This window comes from Eubalaena glacialis, chromosome 3, assembly GCF_028564815.1.
Source record: "Eubalaena glacialis isolate mEubGla1 chromosome 3, mEubGla1.1.hap2.+ XY, whole genome shotgun sequence".
NCBI classification, from domain to species: domain Eukaryota; kingdom Metazoa; phylum Chordata; class Mammalia; order Artiodactyla; family Balaenidae; genus Eubalaena; species Eubalaena glacialis.
Genome location: NC_083718.1, coordinates 25,260,026 through 25,282,600, shown reverse-complemented (window position 1 = coordinate 25,282,600; position 22,575 = coordinate 25,260,026). Strand labels below are relative to the sequence as shown.

The window sequence follows — 22,575 nt, the reverse complement described above, 5'->3', positions numbered from 1 at the left end:
CATATATATGTGTTAGCACATGGTATTTGTTTTTCTCTTTCTGACTTACTTCACTCTGTATGACAGACTCTAGGTCCATCCACCTCACTACAAATAACCCAATTTCGTTTCTTTTTATGGCTGAGTAATATTCCATTGTATGTATGTGCCACATCTTCTTTATCCATTCATCTGTCGGTGGACACTACGTTGCTTTTGTGTCCTGGCTATTGTAAATAGAGCTGCAATGAACATTGTAGTACATGACTCTTTTTGAATTATGGTTTTCTCAGGGTATATGCCCAGTAGTGGGATTGCTGGGTCATATGGTAGTTCTATTCTTTTATTTTAAATTAATTTTTATTGGAGTATAGTTGCTTTACAATGTTGTGCTAGCTTCTACTGCACAGCAAAATGAATCAGCCATACATATACATATATCCCCTCCCTTTTGGGTTTCCCTCCCATTTAGGACACCACAGTGCATTAAGTAGAGTTCCCTGTGCTATACAGTAGGTTATCATTATTTATCTATTTTATACATAGTACAGTATATATGTCAATCCCAATCTCCCGATTCCTCCCACCCCACCCCTTTCCCCCTTGGTATCCATACATTTGTAGAACATCATTTCTTAATCTAGGATTATGAAGTATCTAGTAATCTTTCTGTATGATATATAAAATTTGAGGTATATGTGCTTTTTTGGGGGGAGGAGTTCATAGCCTTATACCATATTCTTGAAGTAGTCTGTGATCTCTCTGTAAACTCCCCCTTTTTTTGAGTTATTGATTCAGAGGTTTTTTGTTTTTTTTTAAAAATAAGGTTTGAGTAGTTAAAAACAGTATATAGAGAAGTAAATTGGTGATTTAAATTCATTATTTTATCATATATGCACATGTTACTATTTAAAATAACATTAAATTTCAATGACTATACCTTTAATTTCTTGACATTTTTTTGGTAGATTTTCATATCTGTTTGTTTTATCATTTATATTCTATCTCTTAGTCATCATTACCCACTTATTTTATGGTGTTTTTTAGATTGTACTATTCTCTTGAGTTCTTGGGGGTACTAATGTTCCTGTTTGTTTCGATTGCCTACTTTACACTATGGTGGACTATTTCCTCATGTGGTTTAAATTTTTAGATTGTGAGCTCACTTTTGACTGGGGTACATTTTTCTGGGTTGAGTTCTATTCTCTCTGAGTGCTTTGCTCTGTGGGGTTGGGACTAGATTTAATACTAATTTCTTGGCTGAGGATTCCTTTGCCACATGAGCAGTATAAATTCAGACTCCAAACTGTCACATGCTCCCCCATTACATTACCCCCCACTCCATCCTGGGCTGCTCACCTAAACCAAGAGTCAGAATTTTTGTTATTCCCTTATGTGGAGAAAGGGTCCTGGGTCCTGATTTTAATCAGGAGTATTGATTCCATTCTTCTCCCCCTCTTAGGTCACCAGCAATACCCGCATGTTTCCTGTGGATCTGTTAGCGACTGTGCCCAGGACCAATATTATGCTTTCTGCAGCATCTGCTCCTGTGTTTTGATTGGACTTCTTTCTTTATTTCTGGCTCTTGGGAATTTCCCCATGTCTCTCCCTCTCTCTGTTTTTTGAGTTTGAATGTATATTTAAAATTTCTCATGGGTGTGTCTTATTCAGCATTTCTGTGGGTTTGTTGCATGGTTTTATGTGTGTGGATCCCTGTTACCTTTGCCTATTAAGGTGCCAAAACCATAAACACATATGGACTATCTGGAAACTTCTTTCAGTAATCAATTATTTAAAAAATTAAAAAATACTCTGTCAAAGATACTATTTTATGGGCTTAAAAATGCATAACAGTGCTACACTTGTCCTCCTGTCATTGCTAAAAATCTCAGACACATACCACTTGTAATTTTATTCTTTGTACAGGTGATTAGTATATAGTTGCAGTATATTTCATAATCTACTATATATTAATTTAAAAGTACACTGTATATTTTATTTGTAAAATATAGACATAAAACCTGATAAAATTGATAAAAGTTTAATGTGACTTCAGTAACTATTCTTTTGTCATTGCTCCCTCATATTTCTCTTCCTCCCTCCCTTCTGCATGGATTTTCTCCCTGCCTTAGTTTTGGTCCCTGATTCTTATGTTCCTCCACTGCAGATTAGTATCAGCATCCATAGTGGAAGGACATGCAGTAGAAAGGATAAAGGGGAGGACAAATGGAAGGATGGACACCCACTGGAGAAACCCGAGAGGAAAGGGAGGAAGCAGAATCATGGGTGAAGGGAAGGTTAAAATCTCTTGCTCCAGTACTCACTGTTGTCTTCTAGGCCTCTTTATGCCTTCAGGCTCTGTCTTTGTTTTTATTCTTCATCTTCTCACTTTCCACTTTCTTTTTCTATTGGAACCACTAACTAGGTTCCTTTCTCAAGCCATGGCAGCTAATATTACCAGTGGTTTGAAACCAGCAGGCTGTTCCCATGAGGCCTCAACAGTAGCTGTTGGGAGGAGGCAGGCTGGAGGAGAGGACTGAAGGAGACTCCATGTTTAGATCTTGGGCTACATTCAGCAGGGAAAAGGGTATGCCTTGCAAGGTACACCTGGCATTTCATATTGAAACTTTGAATTCTTTTTACTTTAGAATCATTCATTCATTTATCCATTCATTTATCAGTGTACAGTGAACCAGGCAGTGTGTGAGTGGCTCAGATAGAAATATGCTTTCTTTCCAGTTTCAAAGAGATTTTTTTTTAACTTAGAATTATTTCATATTTGATTTCTTAAATTCCAGTATCTGTGTTAATTTCAAAACTTTTGGGAAGAAAGAGGCATGTTATATTGGAAAGGCTTTGGAGCCTGACAGATCAGAGCTTCAATCCTATTAGTGCCACTTATTAATAATCTTCAGAATTTATTTTACCTTTCTGAACCTGTTTTCTTTTCTGTAAAATGGGAATAATAATACTTGTCATTCATCTCTGCTTCTCTTCATGCATGTGCTTTGTATCTTTCTGCAGAACTAATTTTCTCCCCAGCTTTTAGCCTTGTGGTAGAATGCTTACCCCAATAACTACTGAGTTTTTATGTTAATTCTTATAACCACCTGCAGAGACTAAGTCTTTCTGAGTTCAGTTGTAAATTATTTGTTCCACAGCTTTGGTCAGTTTTCTACGCTGCATCACTTTACTCTGACCTGTGAAGTGTGGCCCCACAATATATACTTAACTTTCCCCTGAGATTCTAGGGGAGATTTTCAGAGAAAGGAGAGCGAGGTGGCGTGGCACAGACTTCAGAAAATATGTGCCACAAGTGAAAGCACTGAACTGGACAGCACTAAAGAAAGTCAACGTATTGTTATTATTAGATGGTGTAGTACTTTGTGAAAGGTCACTGAATATAGTATTTATTCAGTATAGACATAGCCATTGTTTAGCAGTACAACAGACTGGATTGGGCCCTTATATAGCCTTGATTTTTGTCAAGGGCAGTAGTGTAGTGATTATTAATTCTTTGAAAATTATTGTAATGAATACAGAGTTTTTGCAACTAGTCTTATATATCCAAAATTATTTAAATGACACTGAGTGCCTGAAATGGCCTTTTGGTAGATAGAATTCATGATTTTTTTCTTAACATATCTTTGTATAAAGCATTTTTGGGGACTTCCCTGGTGGTGCAGTGGTTAAGAACCCGCCTGCCAATGCAGGGGACATGGGTTTGAGCCCTGGTCCGGGAAGATCCCACATGCCGCAGAGCAACTAAGCCCGTGCACCACAACCACTGAGCCTGTGAGCCACAACTACTGAGCCCGCGTGCCACAACTACTGAAGCCCATGTGCCTAGAGCCCGTGCTCTGCAACAAAGAGAAGCCCCCCACTCGCCGCAACTAGAGAAAGCCTGCGCACAGCAACGAAGACCCAACGCAGCCATAAATAAATAAATAAATAAATAAATAAATAAAGCATTTTTGTTAGATAGTGCTAATGAACTTTTGGCAGTAAGTTGAGTGTATAATCAATTTTTTCAAATGCAATATAGAAATAAATGTTCCAGTAGTTGAAATTGTGAATCATCTCGTTCTATTTCATGATTTCATTTAATATCTTACCCTCAGCTCTAATAATGTGTTAGGGCATCTTTTCAACTGTCTCAGACATTGTGAATGGAGTGCTCAGTAATAAACTGTATAGCTTTTAACTTTGTTTTGGTTCATTTTCTTTGTACTATTCGAGTATCGTAATATGACAAGATACCTATATACCCCTCTATAGATTTAATAGTTATTGTTGCTTATTTGTACCACAGATTATAATAATAGGTATAATATACCTTAAGTGTTAGCTCTGCAGCAACTTTGTTTTTGGACTTCTGCTTTATCCTTGGGAGGAACTTGAAGTATGTATTAATAATACCTTTGTTTTGTGATCCTGAGATATAGTAGAAATCAAAGCTCCTTTTAAGTATTGGAGATTGATGTTATAATTTATTTGAACTATAGTTATTCTCCCATTTTCAGTTCTAATAAGGCCTTTATGTATCAACCCATTGCTGGATTGTCTCTATGGACCCCCACTTGGCCCCAGTCTGGTCAAAGCCCCCTGCCTCAGTGGGGGTGCGGTGGGGGGAGATTCTTTTCCCGTGAGGATTTACACAGCCAATAACCAAACCAATGCTGAGACTGAAACAGCACAAGCTTTATTCAATGGCCAGAGAATGGAGAAGCAGGAACTTAGTTCGCAAATCAGCTTCTTTTAGGGGGAACAGTCAAGGCAAGATTTTTAAACGTAGGGTTAATGAGGGGGAGGCACATGCATTGGTTTTATTGGAATAAGCAGGGTTCTTCTTGGAACTCGGATGCCACCTCCTTTTCTTCCTTCTATGGTCCAGTACTTCCTGTCATGGCTGTTGGTGGGTGTGTCATTTAGCATGCTAATGTATTACAATGAATATATAATGAGGCTCAGGGTCTACTGGAGGTCAGGTCTCCCACCATCTTGGGTTTCACCAGTTCTAACCAAGTCTGGTGGCCACTTGTTTTTCTCTTCTGGTGGTTTCCTGTAAGACGAAGATAACACTTCCCCCCAGCTTAGATTCTCTCAAGGAAGGGGGAGAGTTAGAGTCTGGGAGTAACAGCCATGGTAAGAAACCCATCTTGTCAAACTGTGTGTGTGTGTGTATGTGTGTGTGTATATGTGTGTTAAGGTTTCTTCCTTAAAAAGCTTTATTGAGATATAATTCACAAAGTAAACAATTCACTCATTTGAAGTATGCAATTCAGTGGTATTATCTTACTGTTTTATCTTATTAATTTAAAAAAGTTGTGGTAAAGTACAGTTGACAATGTGGAGATTAAGGGCGCTGACCCCTGCACAGTGGAAAATCCACCTATAACTTTATAGTGGGCCATCTGCATCTGCGATTCTGCATCAGAGGTTCAGAACCAACTGCAGATAGTGTAGTACTGCAGTATGTATTTATTGAAAAAAATCCGCTTGGAAGTGGCCCCTTGCAGTTCAAACCTGTGTTGTTCAAGGGCCAACTGTATGTAATACAAAATTGCCATTTTAACCGTACAGTTTATTGGCATTAATTACATTCACAATGTTGTGCAACCATCACCACGGTCTATTTCTAACACTTTCATCACCCCAAAGAGAAATTCTATAACCATTATGCAATGACTCCCCATTTTCCACCCTCCCTTCAGCACCTGGTAACCTTTAATCTATTTTCTATCTCTATGAATTTGCCTGTTCTAGATATTTCATATAAGGTGAGTCAAACAAGAATTGCCTTTTTATGTCTGGCTTATTTCTTTTAGCATAATGTTTTCAAGATTCATCCATGTATCAGAATTTTATTTCTTTTTTAGGTTGAACTATTGTATGTATATACCACATTTTGTTTATCCATTCATCTGTTGATGGACCTTTGGCTATTGTGAATAATGCTGTAATAAACATTGGTGTACAGGGATCTATTGGAATCCCTTTTTTCAATTTCTTTGGATATATATCTAAAAATAGAACTGCTGGGTCATAAGGTAAATCTATGTTTAGTTTTTTGAGGAACTGCCAAACTTTTCCAAAATAGCTTTTTACATTCATACATAAAAAGTATTTTACATTCCCACCAGTAATGTATGAGTTTCTCTAAATCCTTGTCAACACTTGTTATTTTCTGTTTTGTAAAATTTACTTATTAATTTATTATTATTATTGTTATTATTATTTATAGCTATCCTAGAGGGTGTGAAGTGATATCTCATTGTGGTTTTGGTTTGCATTTCCCTAATTATTGGTGTTTAGATGTTTAGTAACTTTTCATGTGCTTTTTGGCTATTTGTATATCTTTGGAGAAATATTTAATCAAACCTTTGCCCATTTTTTAATAGGGCTGTTTTTTAATTGTTGAGTTGTAGGAGTTCTTTATATGTTCTAGTATTAATTCTTTTTCAAATATATGATTTGCAAATATTTTTCACCATTCTGTAGGTTTTTAAATTTCTCTCAATACTAACCTTTGATGTACAAAAGTTTTAAATTTTGATGAATCCAGTTTATCTATTTTTTTCTTTTATTGCCTGTGCTTTTTGTGTCATATCCAAGAAATTGTTGCCATATCCAATGCCATGAAGATTTTCCCCTATGTTTTCTTCTACAAGTATTTATAGTTTTAACTTTTAATTGAGATCTTTGATGCACTTTGAGTTAATTTTTGTATTTGGTATAAAATAAGGATCTATGTTCATTCTTATGTATATAGATATCTTGACTCCTTACCTGTACATACTTCGACATCTGTTTTCTCAGAAATGAAAGCATTCTCTTAGATATCTCCACAGTACAATTATTAATTTAGCAAATTTAACCCTGATACAATATTATATAATACACATTTAATACTGAAATTTCACCAGTTGTCCCAATAATATCCTTTATAGCAATGTTTATTTTTTATTTTTGGCTACGAGTTCCAATCCATTATTACACGTTGCATTTAGTTTTTATTTTATTTTATTTATTTATTTTTTGGCCATGCTGTGTGGCTTGCGAGATCTTAGTTCTCCAACCAGGGGTCGAACCCGCACCCTTGGCAGTGAAAGGGTGGAGTCCTAACCACTGGATCGCCAGGGAATTCTGCATTTAGTTTTAATGTCTCTTTAGAATCTTTTAATCTGGAGCAGTTCTTTAGACATTTTTTTATCTTTCAGTGTCCTTGTTGTGTCTTGAAACTTGTCATACCACAGGCCAGTTATTTTATAGATTGTTCCTCAATTTAAGTTTGTCTGATTATTGTGTTTAGAGTCAAGTTATCTGTCTTTGGCAGATGTGTAGTTGTAAGTGATATTAATTAGTTAAATTTTTTTCCTCCTTATATTTTTGTTTTCTTCCTTCTACTTTGATTTTATTCTCTTGGTCTGACCATAACATATTTGACACCTTAATTTTCAGCCTTCCTTCTTTCCCAGTATAAATATTGAGGGCTTCCCCCCCCAGTTATATTCTAGAAGTTTTGATATGTAATATTTTTATTATTAAGTAGTTCTGAATATTTTCTAATTACCTTATTAATTTCTTCTTCAAAATTATTGTCAGATTTCAGAGCTTATGGGATTTCCTCTGGTCTTTCTGTTCTTGGTTTCTAATTGTATTAATTGCATAGTACTCACAGAATTTTATTTTTGTGTTCCCAATGCTTTGAATTTTGTTGGAGGTAGTTTTATGTCTTGCATATTATAAAAATTTGTAGAGATTCAGTGTGTGTTTGAAAATTAATTCTTCAACTCTTAGGTGGAGTGTTACATGTATGCCACTCAATACACTAAAAAAATTGTTTGTTTTTTGGTCTGCTTGAGCTATGAGTTACTGAGAGAGAGAGTAAAATCTCCCTTTAGGAAGGTGAGTTTGTTTCTTCTTCTGTGTCTGTCAATTTGGCCTTACACATTTGGAGGTTATGTTGTTGGGTGTATACATGTTTAGACTTATTATGTCCTGGTTAATTTCAGCTGGGTTTTTTTTTTTTTTTTAATCATTATGTATGACTCCTTTTGATTCCTATTCCACTAATGCCTCCCCACCCAATACCTCTTTCATCTAGTATCAATATGGCTATATTGATTTTTTGCGGGGTGAGAGCTGAGGGTTAATATTAGCCTGTATTTACTTTTTTTGAAATTTTATGTAAATTCAGGTAAGAATCTACTAAAACAGAAGAGAAAACTCCACAGAATTTTAGAAAGGATAAACAAATCTAAATAATATATATTTGGAAAAATAGTTGTAAAATATGCAAACTTTCCAGCGATATTAGTAAAGAAAAATAATGAAAATAGACCTAAATATATAATATTAGTAACTAAAAAGGGATCAAACCTATTCATATAGTAGAGTTTTATAAAGAAAAGAATATTATGTCACCCTATTCCAATAAATTTGAAAATTTCAATGCAATGTATAATTTCTTAGAAAAATATAATTAGTACAGTTGTCACAGGTAGAAATAGAAAAATGAAAATGACAGTGTGAAAGAAGTGAAATATTAAAAATCCAACAAAATGACACGTGTAAGATGTTTCACTAGCAAGTTTTAGCAGCCCTTATAGTCATAGTCTCCTTTATTGTCTTCTAAAAGGTTTGTAGTTTTGTTTTTCACATTGAGATCTTTAAAAAACCTGGAATTATTTTATTTTAGAGAAAAGAAAAGGAGAGGAAGCTACTCAACATAGTTAATGAGGTTGGTTTATTATTGGTACCAAACCAGATGAAGATAGTACAGAAAAAATATAATTGTAAACCAGAATTGTTTATAAACACAAATGTAAGATTCCTAAGTAAAATCAAAGCAAAGCAATTTCATCTATATATTAAAAAATTACGTTATAACCAAGTAACGTTTATCTCAAGGTATACAAAGATGTATCAGCTTCTAAAATCTTTTTAAGTAAAATGTCATGTTAAGAGAATGAAAAAGAAAACCAAATCTTGTCCACAGAGGTTGTAACTAACAGTCCTACCAGTTATGTATGAGAATACCTGTTATTCGTACTCCGGCAAACACTTGGTGGTTTCAGGTTTTTTATTTTTGGCATATTTGGTTGTTAAATAATAGAATATTACCAGTAAGTTTATTTGCATTTCTCTCATTTCTTGTAACGTGAGCATAATTTTCTGCGTATAAGTCTGTTTTAAACACACTGAAAATTTAAAATGGGAGAGTGACACTTATTGCATAATTTGTTTACTTGAGGACAGGGACTATTTTATTTATCTTTGTACTTCTAACATCTTATAAAATGCTTGGCATATAGCGGGTATTTAAAGATACTTTTTGAGTGAATTGAATAAATAATTAGTAAACTATGAGCCTTCTGAAGAAATTTGTGACTTAACTCATTTTTGAATGTCTGAAAATAGAATAATTTTGCTATGTCAAAGAAATGGGATTTTTACTAGCAGGTTCCAGGAAGTAAAGAATGGACAGGATTATTCTTTTAGTTTATGTTAATACTACAGGCTCCCATAAAGTGTGGATAGCTGATAAAATCCTTAATCCTAATTATGCATGGTTTAACAGTATTCATTTGCTTGGTGCTTTCAGGGTGTATACTATTGCATGGAAAGATAATATCATTTATTTTTTGACATATTGTTATCCTTTGTACCTTACTAAAAGATTGTTTCAACAATCATTTGCTTACCTGAATTGTATTTCAGTTACTCTAGTTTTAAAAAACAGTTTCTTTTCCTGCTTTACGGTGGTGTTTTAGAGGATTGAAATACCTGGATTTCTAACCTTTTAGATAAGTAGGATGTTACCCAGAGGAAGGTATACACAGAATTATTCTTTAAGAATAAACATAGTTGTCTGTGCTGAAATGCTGTTTGGATTTAGGGTCAGAATGAGACAAAGATATAGAACATACCCTCTATTTGGATTAAGGTATTTGGAAATCTTGAGGGGGTCAGGGTAATAAAAAGTGAAGTAAAAGAAATAAAGAACTGTTAAGTGTAATGTTGTAGGCTGCTTTGTGATATTTTCCAGCTCTAGCTAGCAACTAGACTAGCACTCTTCTCACACTGGCTGGCTCCACATCTTTATTTTTAATTTACACATTCTATGTGTACTATTCTTAACCAAGTATTTGTGATATGCTTGTGTAGAAGCTGGGAAAGGGAGGGACACTAGTCTCAAGATGATTTCACTATTCCTTGCCATTCCCTTATAACCCACCTATACCTTTGTAAATAGTCTATTTGTAAATAAGCCTTCCTCAGATTGGGATAATTTATTTCCTGTTAGGACCCTGACTGATTCCCAGTTGCCACAGTCTCACCGTTTGTCCAGTCCAGTTTGTTCAAAACCAAGATGTCTTGGTCATTTTATCAAAATGTTCACTTCCTGGCTGCCATGGTTTTACATCTTCTCTCTCTTACAGTATGAGATCCTTTATACCTTTATTCAAATTTGATCTGTTTCTTTGATCATCTTTTCTGTTGTGTGAATTCCAAATAGAGATTCAATCTCTATTTCCTTTCCTTATAATCTAAAACACCAATGCAGAAATCTCTAGTAGACTGGGTTTTGCAATGTGGAATACCCCTCTTTTCTAAAGTATCAGTAGTTAGGGCTAAATACCTTTAGACCAAAGCAAGTGGTAAGGCCTGCTGTGTCTCTTTCCCTTTCTAATGCTCAAATACATACCTTTGATCTTCCACACTCTCGTTCATGGTAGGAAGGAGAAGAGAGCTGTACCCATATACAGTGACCATTTAATTGTATTAACTCCTTTTTGTGTGAGAATAAGGAGGGACATGAGGGGAGGAAAGGAGACAGGTCTAAATTTCTCTTAGAGGCAGCAGAACATGTAATTGGTTTTATAATTTTTTAAAAAATGTCAATATGTTCCCTATAATTAATAGAATAATGTCTAAGTTCCTTGCATGGCATCCAAGGCCATTTACATTTTCCATTTTCTAGCCCTGATTTCTTTGTATTTCTTCTTATAATTCTATAACAACAATGGATTATTTACCATTATCACCCAAGTTCACTTTCTTGCCTCTCTTCATTTGCTTATATTGCTCCCTCTGTTGGGAATATTTATAGTACATTGCAAACAGGCAAATTAGCAAAAGTCTACTTAGTCCTCAAGGTCCAGATCCAATGTTAGTTCCTCTGTGAAACATTAGTGTTCTTACAAGAGAATTAGGGTTCCATTTTCACTGATCCTGAAGCGCTTTGTATTTATCTCTATTAGAAACTTTTATCACATTAGTATGTTATATGTGTGTGCATACTGTATCTATTTCTGAAGACTGAGAAGTTCTTGAATGAAGGTACCATATTGTAATTATATTTGTTTTAAACTCCAGTAATTGCCACCGTACTTTGTATAATGTCAACTCTTGCTAAAGGTATGTTAAAATGATCAATAAATGAATGAGTGTGACAAATATTAATTTACTTGGTGGGGATTGCTGAATCTCTCTCTGGTGCCAAGAAATTTGCTTTTACTTCTTGGACCTTTGTGCTAAAATATGTGTCTAGCATTGAGTTAGAATACACGGAATGTTTAAAATGAGAATAAATTGGTCTCATTTGTACACCACTAGTACTTTGCATTATTTGGTGTTTAAAAATATGTTTCTCACCAAAAATATAATTCATACATAAGAAATAAACATCATATGAAAATTAAATCTATTTCTTCTCAATATAGTTTGATGAGACTATTAAATACTTTGGCTTAATCCTTAATCCTTATTTTCATTTTTATTGTTTAAGTAAGAAATATCATTATTTATATCTAATTTGTATCACAGTTCATTAAGTAATTGATGTTGCCTTTTTGTTTCAGCTAAACCATTTACTTCTAAAGTGAAACAGATGCGATTACATAGAGAAGACTTTGAAATATTAAAGGTGATTGGTCGAGGGGCTTTTGGAGAGGTAAGAGATAAAGATTTTATAGAAGATCTGATAATTGTTTTGCAAGCTATTTTATACAGTCTGTGAGAGAATTTAACTGAAATATTATTTACTTGGTGTTGTAATTGATATCATTGATCAGAAATCATTAAACTTCTGAATGAAGTCTTTCTACATGGAATTTTTTTCCAAGATATTTCTATTTTTCATATGTCATTGAAGTTTGAGTATGTTTCTGTACACTCTTCTGTTCCATTGGTCTGTTTGTCTCTCACTGCCTTAAATTACTTTAGTTTAAGAAGTCTTGATATCTGGTAGTGTGTATACTCTAACTTCCTCCCTCTTCTCCTCTGTTCTTGGCCCTTTATATTTTCATATAATTTTAGAATAAGTGTTTCAGTTTTTACTTACTCTTAAAAATCCACATCCACACCCAGCACCCACACATCTGCTGGAATTTTGATTAGGATTGCACTGAAACTAGAGATTACTTTGTAGATAATTGACATCTTAACAATATTGAGTCAGCCAATCCATGAACATGGTATATTCCTCCATTTATTTAGGGCTTTATAAATTTAACCCACTAATTATTTGTAGTTTCCATTCAGTAGAGTGGATTTATACATCTTTCAGCAGATTTATTCCTAGGTATGTGATATTCTTTATGTTATTTTAATTAGAATTATTGGTTAAGTTTCATTTTCTAATTGTTTTTGCTAGTAGTTAGACACAATTGAATTCTGTTTATTGACCTCATGCCCAGCAACCTCACTAATTTTACTTTTAAAATCATGAATTGTGTTGGATTTTAATAAAATGCTTTATCAGCATCTTTTGAGACACTCACGGCTTTTCTCCTTTACTCTGTTAGTGTGTTGAGTTACACTGGTTTATTTTCAATGTGAAACTAACCTTGCATTTCTAAAATAAGCCAACTTTGTTGGGATGTATTATCCTTTTAATTTACCTTTGGACTCAGTTTGCTATTTGTGTGTGTTGTGTGTGTTTTGGATCTTTGAGAGAAATTGGCCTGTAATTTTCCTACTTATCACATCCTGATCAGATTTTGGTATCTTGGTTATTCTGGCCTCATAAAAAGAGGGAGGTATTTCCTTTTTTACTGTTCTTTAGAGGAGTTTGAGAAGATTGTTATTATTTCTTTCTTATATGCTTAGAAGATTTCACTGGTGAAGCCATTTGAGCCTGGAGGTTCCTAGAGAGAGAGTTTTAAATTATATATTTAATTTTTTAAATTGAAATTGAACTATTTGGATATTTTGTATAGATGTATCAGTTTTGCTAGGTTCATCCATGTCATCTGATTTTTCATATTTATTACTATATTGGTCGTTTGCACTTCTCATTTTTTTCATTTGTTACGCTTAGCGGTTTATCAATTCTGTTATTTTTTCAATGAATTAACTTTTGCCTTTTGTATTTTGCTATGATAGATTTGTTTTCTGTTTCATTAATTTCTGCTTTTATATTTTAATGTTCTTTTCTCCCTTTGGTTTCAACTTGCTATTCTTTTTCTAACTTTTTGAGTTAGATGCTTAGAGCATTGATTTCTAGATCTTTTCAAATGTGCTATACTTTTTCCTCTAAGCAGCTTTAGCTATAGCAAAATTTTGATATGTCATATTTTCATTATAGATTTCCTCAAAATACAATGTGACTTCCGATGTGATTTTAAATTTCTGTCATGGTTTTTCTTGATCTATGATTTTAGAAGTTTATCGCTCCATCTCTAAGTATTTGGAAGGTTTTTAGTTATATTTCTGTTTTTGAGTTATAATGTAATTCCAGAGCAGTCAGAGAATATACACTGTGTGATTTCAAGTCTTTGAAATTTGCTGTGCAGTGTTCTGTAAATATCATTTAGGTAAAAGACATTAATCTTATTTAAATCTTCCATATCCTTAACTGTTTTCTCCGCGTGGTATTTCATTTCCTGAGAGAGGATTTGCTTCTTTCTTTCTTTTTTTATTTTTTTCAGTTTTCACTGATAACAAATATCAAGTTATTATATCGCCCTAGTGATTAACTCTTTTATCATGATGTAATGATCCTTGTTATCTCTAAGTAATGCTTTTTGAGTTAAACTTTACTTAATCTGATGTTAGTAGAATGATTCTAGCTCTTTTTATTAGTCTTCTGCATTAAATATCTTGCTCCACCCTTTTAGTTTCAGCTATTACTTTATATGTTTAGTGTTAAATAGAATATAGTTTTTATTTTTTGATCTAGTCTGATAACGTCTTATCTTTAATTGGAGTGTAGTCAGTTGACATTTAATGTAATTATATTACATACTACTATTTGTTTTCTGTTTGTCTTTCCATTCTGTATTATGTTTCTCTCAATTCTTGGATTAACTGAGTATTTTAAATTATTCTTTCCCCCTTCTATTCATTTCTGAGTTGTACCTTCTTTTATTGGTTTCCCTAGAGATTGCCACTTGTATTCTTGGTAAATTTGTATTTTGCCAGTTCCCATTTACCCAAATTTACCTTTCATTGTCATTAGCTCTACATATATTTGAAACCCCAAAAGATACGATTATAGTGTCCCTATTCATTGTAGATTTACCCATGTATTTACATTTTTTCTTACTCTTCACATTCACATGCTTATTTATATTCATATACTTGTCTTTGATATAATTTTCCTTTTGACTTAAAAATTCCCTTTAGTATTTTGCCAAGTCTGCTGAGATAAATTATCTGCGTTTTTTGTCTGAAAATACATTTATTTTGAGGTCTTAACAAAATTGTGTTATATACACACATAGCTTAAAGGATTTGTACATTTGCATGAACTTCTGTAACTATTATGCAGATCAAGGTAGGCTCCCATTGCCCCCTCTGTGTGGATAACCACCTTCTCATTAACCGTCTATTCTGACTTCTATAATTATAGATTTATTGTGCCTGTTTTTGAATGCTATATTAGTGGATTATATAATATATATTCTTTTGTTTCTACCTTCTTTTGCTCAGTATTATGCTTGTGTGATTCATTTTTGTTTTTTATTGGTTCACAGTGTTGCTCTATATGAATATACCACAAGTATTTTATCCATACTAGTGTTGGTAGGTATTCAAGTTTATAGTTTTTGGCCACTGTTAATAATGTTGTTATGAACATTCATGTACATGTCTTTTGGGAGATAGAAGCACTCATCTGTGTTTGATATAACCCTAGTGGAATTTCTGGGTTGCATGTTAAGCATATTTAAAGCACTCATCTGTGTTTGATATAACCCTAGTGGAATTTCTGGGTTGCATGTTAAGCATATTTAGTTTTAGTTGGTAGTGCCAAATAATATCCCAATTGGTTGTCAATTTGTACTCTGACCAACAGTGTATTAAGGTCCCAGTTGCTTCACAACCTCACCAACACTTGGGTCATTTTTTAAACTTTGGACATTTTTTGGTGGATGAGTAGTGGTATTGGATTGTGATTTCATTTTGCATTTCCTAATAACTCTTAAAGTTGAGCCCATTTTCATATTACTTCATATAACTTGGATATCCTTTTTCATAAGTGCACATTTTGGGATTGGGGGAGTGGGAGCAGGTGGGTAGGTTGTCTGACTTACTGGTATATTCTGGATACAAGTCCTTTGTTGGAAGTGTGTGTGTGTGTGTGTGTGTGTGTGTGTATTAAACAAAATGTCTTCCTGTCTGTGGCTTGGCTTTTCCCTCTCTGTATAGATCTTTTATTGAAGAGAAGATCTTAGTTTTGATGAAGTACATTTAATTAAGCTTTTCTTTATGATTAGTGCTTTTTTGTGTTCGTTAAAAAAGTTATTTTCTACCCTGAAGGTCATGAAGATATTTTCCTCTGAAAAATCTTTTTCATTTAGGTCTATGATCCGTCTGGTATTATTTTGTGTTTTGTGAGGTATAGATCAAGGTTCATTTTATTCTTTGTGGGTTTCTCAGCATTTATTTAAAGACTACTTTTTCTACATTTGATTGCAAAGGAACTTCCACTGTGAATCAGGTGACCCTATATGTGTTACTTTTATTAATTTTTAATAGTTTTTAATGTAGAATTCTTGTTCATGTTTCATTAAATTTATTAATCAGTCTTTGATGTTTGTTGATGAGCCTGTAAATGATATTTTTAGATTTCATTTTGTAACTATGTTGCTAGACTAGAAATACAATTAATTTTTGTGTATTGATCTCGTATTTAAGCATCTTGATATATTAACTTACTAATTCTAGTTTATAAATTTAAAAAATTTTTCATGTACACAATCATACCATTTCCAAATAATGACAGCTTTTTTTCTTTCTTTTGTTATACTTGTTATTTCTTTTTCCTATATTATTACAGTAGAGAGTTTCTTCCTTAAAATATTAAATTCAGTTGTTGAAAATCAATTTTTTTCTGGTTTATGATTTCAGGGGTAAGTATGAAGTTTGCAACAGCTTTTTAAAAAAAAATTGTTACTCTTTTTTTAGGTTAAGGAAGTTACTCTTTTTTAGGTAAAGGAAGTTTTCCCTTTAGTCCTAGTCTGTTGAGAGCTTTTATCATGCATTAGAGTTAACTTTTATCAAAAGCTTTTTTATATCTATTTTGATGATATGATTTGATCTCTGTATTTAGTTAATGTGGAAATAATATTGATTAATTTTTAAATATACAAATATTGGATTACTATGTAAATCCAGTTGTTCCTTGTGTATTCTTTTAGTATATTGTTGGTTTTGATTTGCTAATATTTTGTTTACCATTTTTTTTTGTTATGTGCATGAAAAAGATTGACCTTTATTTTACCTATCTTTTAATTTCCTTATATTTTTAAAATGTTATGCTTAGCTCATAAGACAATTTGGGAAGTATTCGTGCTTTCTCAATTTTCTGAGTTTGAGAATATTATTATTTCCTTATATGTTTGGAAAAATTCTCTATTTGGTTGTTTGTTTACATCTTTTGAGGTAAATTGTATATATGTTGAAATACACCAATTGTATATGTACAATTCCATGAGTTTTGACAAATGGATTCACCCTTATCAAGATACAGAACATTTCCATCACCCTAAGAAGTTCCCTTTCCTGTTACTTCCCCATAACTTCCATCAAGTGGCAACCACTGTTCTAAATTTTAACTATGGATTAGTTTTGGCCGTTTGAAAATTTCATATAAATGGAAATCATACCATATGTACTCTTTTGTGTCTGGCTTCCTTTGCTCAGAATAATGTCTGTGAGATCCATTCTTGTGATCAAATGTAGTAATACTTTTTATTGCTGATTAGTAAACTATATACCACTATCCTTCTATTGATGAACATTTGGATTGTTTCTGATTTTTGGCTGTTAGAATTAAAACTGATGTGAATATTCTTGTACAAGTTTTTATGGAAATATGTTTTCATTTTCCTTGGATAAATACCTAGGAGTGGAACTGCTATGTTAAGTGGTAGGTGCATATTTAAATTTAAAAGAAACTGGCACATTTTTTCCAGTGGGGTTGTACCATTTTATATTCCCACCAGTTCCATGTTCTCACCAATATTTTTTTGTTAGTCTTTTAAATTTCAGTCATTCTAATGGGTGTGTAATAGTATCTCATGGTCTTAAATTGCGTTGTTATGTGGATTTGTGGTATATATCAACATAATGATGAGTTTTTGTGTGCTTATTCACCATTCTTATATCTTCCTTTGTGAAGTATACGTTCAGATATTTTGCTCATTAAAAAAAATGAGGTATTTGTGTCATCATTGAGTTGTAAGAATTCTTTATATTTTATATTTATAAATGTCTTTTGTCAGATGTATGTTTTGTCAATATTTTCTCAAAGGCTGCATAGCTTGACTGTTAATTTTCTTAAAAATGTCTTCTGATGAGCAGAAGTTTTAAATTTTGATGGTTTAATTTTATCAATTTTTTCTCTTATGGTTATTATTTTCCGTGTTCTTTGTAAGAAATTCTTATTTATATCTAGGTCACAGATATTTACCTATGTTTTTTTCCTAAAACCTTTATAGTTTTAACTCTTATGTTTAGATTGGTGATTCATTTCAAATTCATGTATGACGTGAGATAGGGATCGAGGTTCATTTTTTTCCATATGGATATCCAGTTGTTTCAGCACAATTTGTTGAAAAGGCTGTTTCTTCTCTATTGAATTACTTCAGTACCTTTGTCAAAAAAATCAGTTGACCATATAAATGTTGATCTACTTCTGCTCTTTCTATTCTATTTCACTGATATCTTTGTCTGTTCTCATCTCAGGACCACACAATCTTGATTCTGTAGCTTTATACTGTAGAGTTGAGAGTGTGTAATGAAGTCTGAGTGTAAGTCCTCCTTTGTTCTTTTGCAAAATTGTCTTAACTATTTGAAGACTTTTGCATTATTATATAAATTTTAGAATCACTGTGTCAGTTTCCATAAAAGCCTAGTGGTACTGAAATTGAGTTTGCATTCAGTTTATAGATCAATTTTGTGAGGACTGACATCTTAACAATCTTGAGTCTACTAGTTAGTCCATGAACAAGACATTTTTCTTTGTCTTTTAAGATCTATTTTAATTTTTCTCAAAAATTTTTTGTAATTTTAGTGTACAGGTCTTGTTCATAATTTGTTAAATTTATTGCTAAATTTTTAATGTTTCTTGATGCTATGGTAAATGATATTTAAAATTTTATATTTCAAATAGTATGCTGTTAGTATGTAGATACACCACTCTTTTTTTTTAACATCTTTATTGGAGTATAACTGCTTTACAATGGTTTGTTAGTTTCTGCTGTATAACAAAGTAAATCAGCTATACGTGTACATATGTCCCCATATCCCCTCCCTCTTGCATCTCCCTCCCACCATCCCTATCCCACCCCTCTAGGTGGTCACAAAGCACTGAGCTGATCTCCCTGTGCTATGTACATCACTCATTTTTGAATCTGACTTTATTTTCTAAATTCGTTTATTATTTTTTAAATAGTTTTTTGTTGTTTTGGTTGCTACTTTCTTAGTTGTTCTGTGTAAACAATCGTATTGTCTGAGAATAGGACAATCATATTGTCCTTTTCACTTTCCAGACTTTATACGTTCTATTTCTTTATGTTGACTTATTATACTAATTTGGACCTCTAATACATTGTTGAATAGGTGTCATGAGGGTATATATCCTTACTTTATTCCTGAATTCAGGGAGAAAGGATTTAGTGTTTGACTAGTAAGTATGATGTTAATTGTAGGTGTTTTTGAGGGAACCCTTTATCTGATTGAAGAAGTTGTCTTCTTTTTTTTTTTTAATTTTTAAAAATCTAATCAAAATTTAATTCAAAGAAAAAATCAAAACCACAGTTTATACCAGGAATTTCAGAAAAGAGCAATACCTATTATGCTTCATACAAAAACATGCTACCAAAACTGCATATTTCATTGATTCATTACATTACAAAAAGAATGAAAATAAGTTATTGAAGGCAGTTAATTCAAAATGAAAAAAAAAATCACAACATGGTTTGCTGAGAATTTAATAATCATATGGATTTGCTCTTTTATTCTGTAAATTCGGTGGACTACTTTGATTGACTTTTTTAATAGGCTTTGTTTTTTAGAGCAGTTTTATGTCCACAGCAAAACTGAGTGCAAAGTACACAGAGTTCCTATGTACCCGTTGACCTTGCACATGTGCAGCCTCTCCCACTATCAACCTACCACACAAGGGTGATATATTTGTTACAACTGATGGATCTACATTGACACATCATCAGCTAAAGTCTATAGTTTACATTAGGGTTCACTGTTGGTGTTGTATTATATATTGTATGGGTTTGGACAAATGTATAGTTACACCTATCCACCATTTTAGTATTATACATAATAGTTTCACTGCCTTAAAAATCCTCTGTGCTTTGCCAATCCATCCCTTCCTTCCCCTAACCTCTGGCCACCACTGATCGTTTTTCCTGTCTCCATAGTTTTGCCTTTTCCTGAATGTCATAGAGTTGAAATCATACAGTAATGTAGCCTTTTCAGATTGGCTTATTCCACGTGGTAATGGGCATTTTGTTTCCTTCATGTCTTTTTATTGCTTTTACCACTGAATAATATTTCATTGTTTGAATGTACCACTGCTTATTTACCCATTCACCTACTGAAGGACATCTTTGTTTTCTTCCAAGTTTTGGCAGTTATGAATAAAGCTGCTGTAAACATTCATGTGCAGGTTGATGTGATGTGTGGACATCAATTTTCAATTCATTTGCATAAATACCAAGGAGCAGAATTGCTGGATCGTATGGTAAGAGCATTATTTAAGTTTTGTAAGAAACCAACAAACTCTCTTCCAAAGTGGCTGTACCATTTTGCATTCCCACCAGCAGTGAATGAGAGTTCCTGTTGCTCCACATCCTCACCAGCATGTAGGAGTTGTCAGTATTTTGAATTTTGGCCATTCTATTAGGCGTGTAGTGATATCTCATGGTTGTTTTAACTTGCAGTTCCCTAGATGATGTTGAGCATCTTTTCATATGCTTATTTGCCATCTGTATATCTTCTTTGGTAAGGTGTATATTAGATCTTTAACTCATGTTTTAATGGAATGGTTTGTTTCCTTATTGTTGAATTTTAAGGGTTTTTTTTTTCGTATATTTTAGATAACAGTCCTTTGTCAGATATGTCTTTATCAGATATGTCAATTATTTCTTTCATGAATTATGCCTTTGGTGTTATATAGATTGATTTTCAAATATTAGACTAATCCCTGGGATAAACTCCATTTGGTCATGACTTACTATCCTTTTGAGATACGGCTCTATTCAATTCCTTAATATTTTAACTGTTTTCATATCTATATTCATAGGGAATGTTGACCTATAAATTTCTTTTTTTTATCATGTCTGTGTCAAATATTGACATCAGGGTTGTGCTGGACTTATAAAATGAATTGGGGAGTGTTTACTCTTTTTCAGAAAAAAAGATTGTGTATATTTATTTTTATTTATTTATTTATTTCCTTAAATGCTTGATAAAATTTAGCAGTGATGCCATCTGGACTTGGGTTTTTCTTTGTGGGGCATTTAATCCTACTAATTTAACTTCTTGGTGGTTATAGAGCTATTAAGATTTTCTATTTCATCTTTTGTCAGCTTCAGTAAGTTTTGTGTTTCATGGAATTTGTGTATTTCATTTAAGTTTTCAAATGTATAAGGTTGTTCATAATATCTCTGTTATTTTTTTGATGTCTGTGTAATACAAGGTGATATATTCTTTCATTGTGGATATTTATAATTTATGTTTTATTTCTCTTGATCAGTCACGTAGAGGTTTTTCAGTGTTGTTAATTATTGAACAAAGCTACTTTGGCTTTGTGAATTGTCTATATTTTTGTCTTCTTTTTACTTAAAATTTTTTTTAAAAAGTTAAGCAGTTTTAAAATCTTTGTTATTTCCTTCCTTCTATCAATACTTCCTCGGATTTAATTTATTCATGTTCTTCTAGCTTCTCAAGGTAGAAACTTAGATCTTTGAGACAACTGGGTAGCCAATTGGAAAAGTCCATTTGTGGATCCAATTAAAATTCATACCATATATTAGGAGAAAGTACAAATGTATCAAATGTTCAAGTATAAAAAATAAAATAGGGACTTCCCTGGTGGTCCAGTGAGTAAGACTGCATGCTCCGAATGCAGGGGGCCCGGGTTCGATCCCTGGTCGGGGAACTAGATCCTGCATGCTGCAACTAAGATCCTGTGTGCCGCATCTAAGACCCAGTGCAGCCAAAATAAAAAATAAATAAATAAATAAAATAGATATTAAAAAAAAAAATAAATGCAACACAAGTACCCATCAATGGATTGACTAAGTTATGGTCTATGTAATGCTGTGTAGCTGCAATAAAGAAAAAGTTCACTGTACTTCTGTGGAGAAATCTCCAGGATACATTGTAAAGTGAAAAAATCAGATGCAGGGGAATATATTGGGTTGGCCAAAAAGTTTGTTGGGGTTTTTCTGTAACATCCGCAATGAACTTTTTGGCCAACCTGATATATAGTACGCTATCTTTTGTTAAAAAGAGGTAGAAATATTATGATTCTTACTTGTATTTTCATAAAGTAACATTTTAAAGGGACAAGAGGGAATGGGGTACATGTAGAGTGTGAGTGACACTTCTAAGTGGAAACCTTTTTATTTTGTTTTGACTTCTGAAACATGTAAGTGTATCATCTATTTTAAAAATCATTAAAAAATTCTTCCAGGTTGGGATGTATTAATTTGCATGTTCTGTGAATCATTTAAGGAAGAAGCAATTCTAAGTTTAAACTTCCTCAGATAATAGAAAAAGAGGGACCACTGCCCAACTCATTTTATGAGGCTAGAATAATCTTGTTTCTAAAATCTAACTGTATGTTGAGTGAAGGAGGCAACATAAGGAAAAAATGCATATGATTTGATTTTATCACAAAAGTCAGGGTAATGGTTATCTCTAGCGGGAAGGTGGAAGTTGTGGTCAGGTGGGGCAAACGGGGGGTTTTAGCGTTGCTCCAATGTTCTATTTCTTGATCTCAGTTTTAGTTCTATTTTGTTCAGTTTATAATTGTGTTTAACTCTACCTTTGTTTTATTTTCTTTGTCTATGTCCTAATCAATTACAAGTGTTATAAATTAATGAAAGAAGCTATAGT

The 22,575-nt window shown here is 33.0% G+C and overlaps 1 protein-coding gene across 4 annotated transcripts in view; it reads left to right on the top strand.

The window, feature by feature from the left end:
- CDC42BPA (CDC42 binding protein kinase alpha) overlaps positions 1-22,575 on the top strand; it is a 326,370-nt gene that overhangs the window by 48,541 nt on the left and 255,254 nt on the right. For all 4 annotated transcript variants that reach the window (XM_061187371.1, XM_061187370.1, XM_061187369.1 and 1 more), the window contains exon 2: positions 11,847-11,938. In XM_061187371.1, the coding sequence (XP_061043354.1) occupies positions 11,847-11,938 (92 nt within the window). The remainder of the gene's footprint in view (positions 1-11,846; positions 11,939-22,575) is intronic.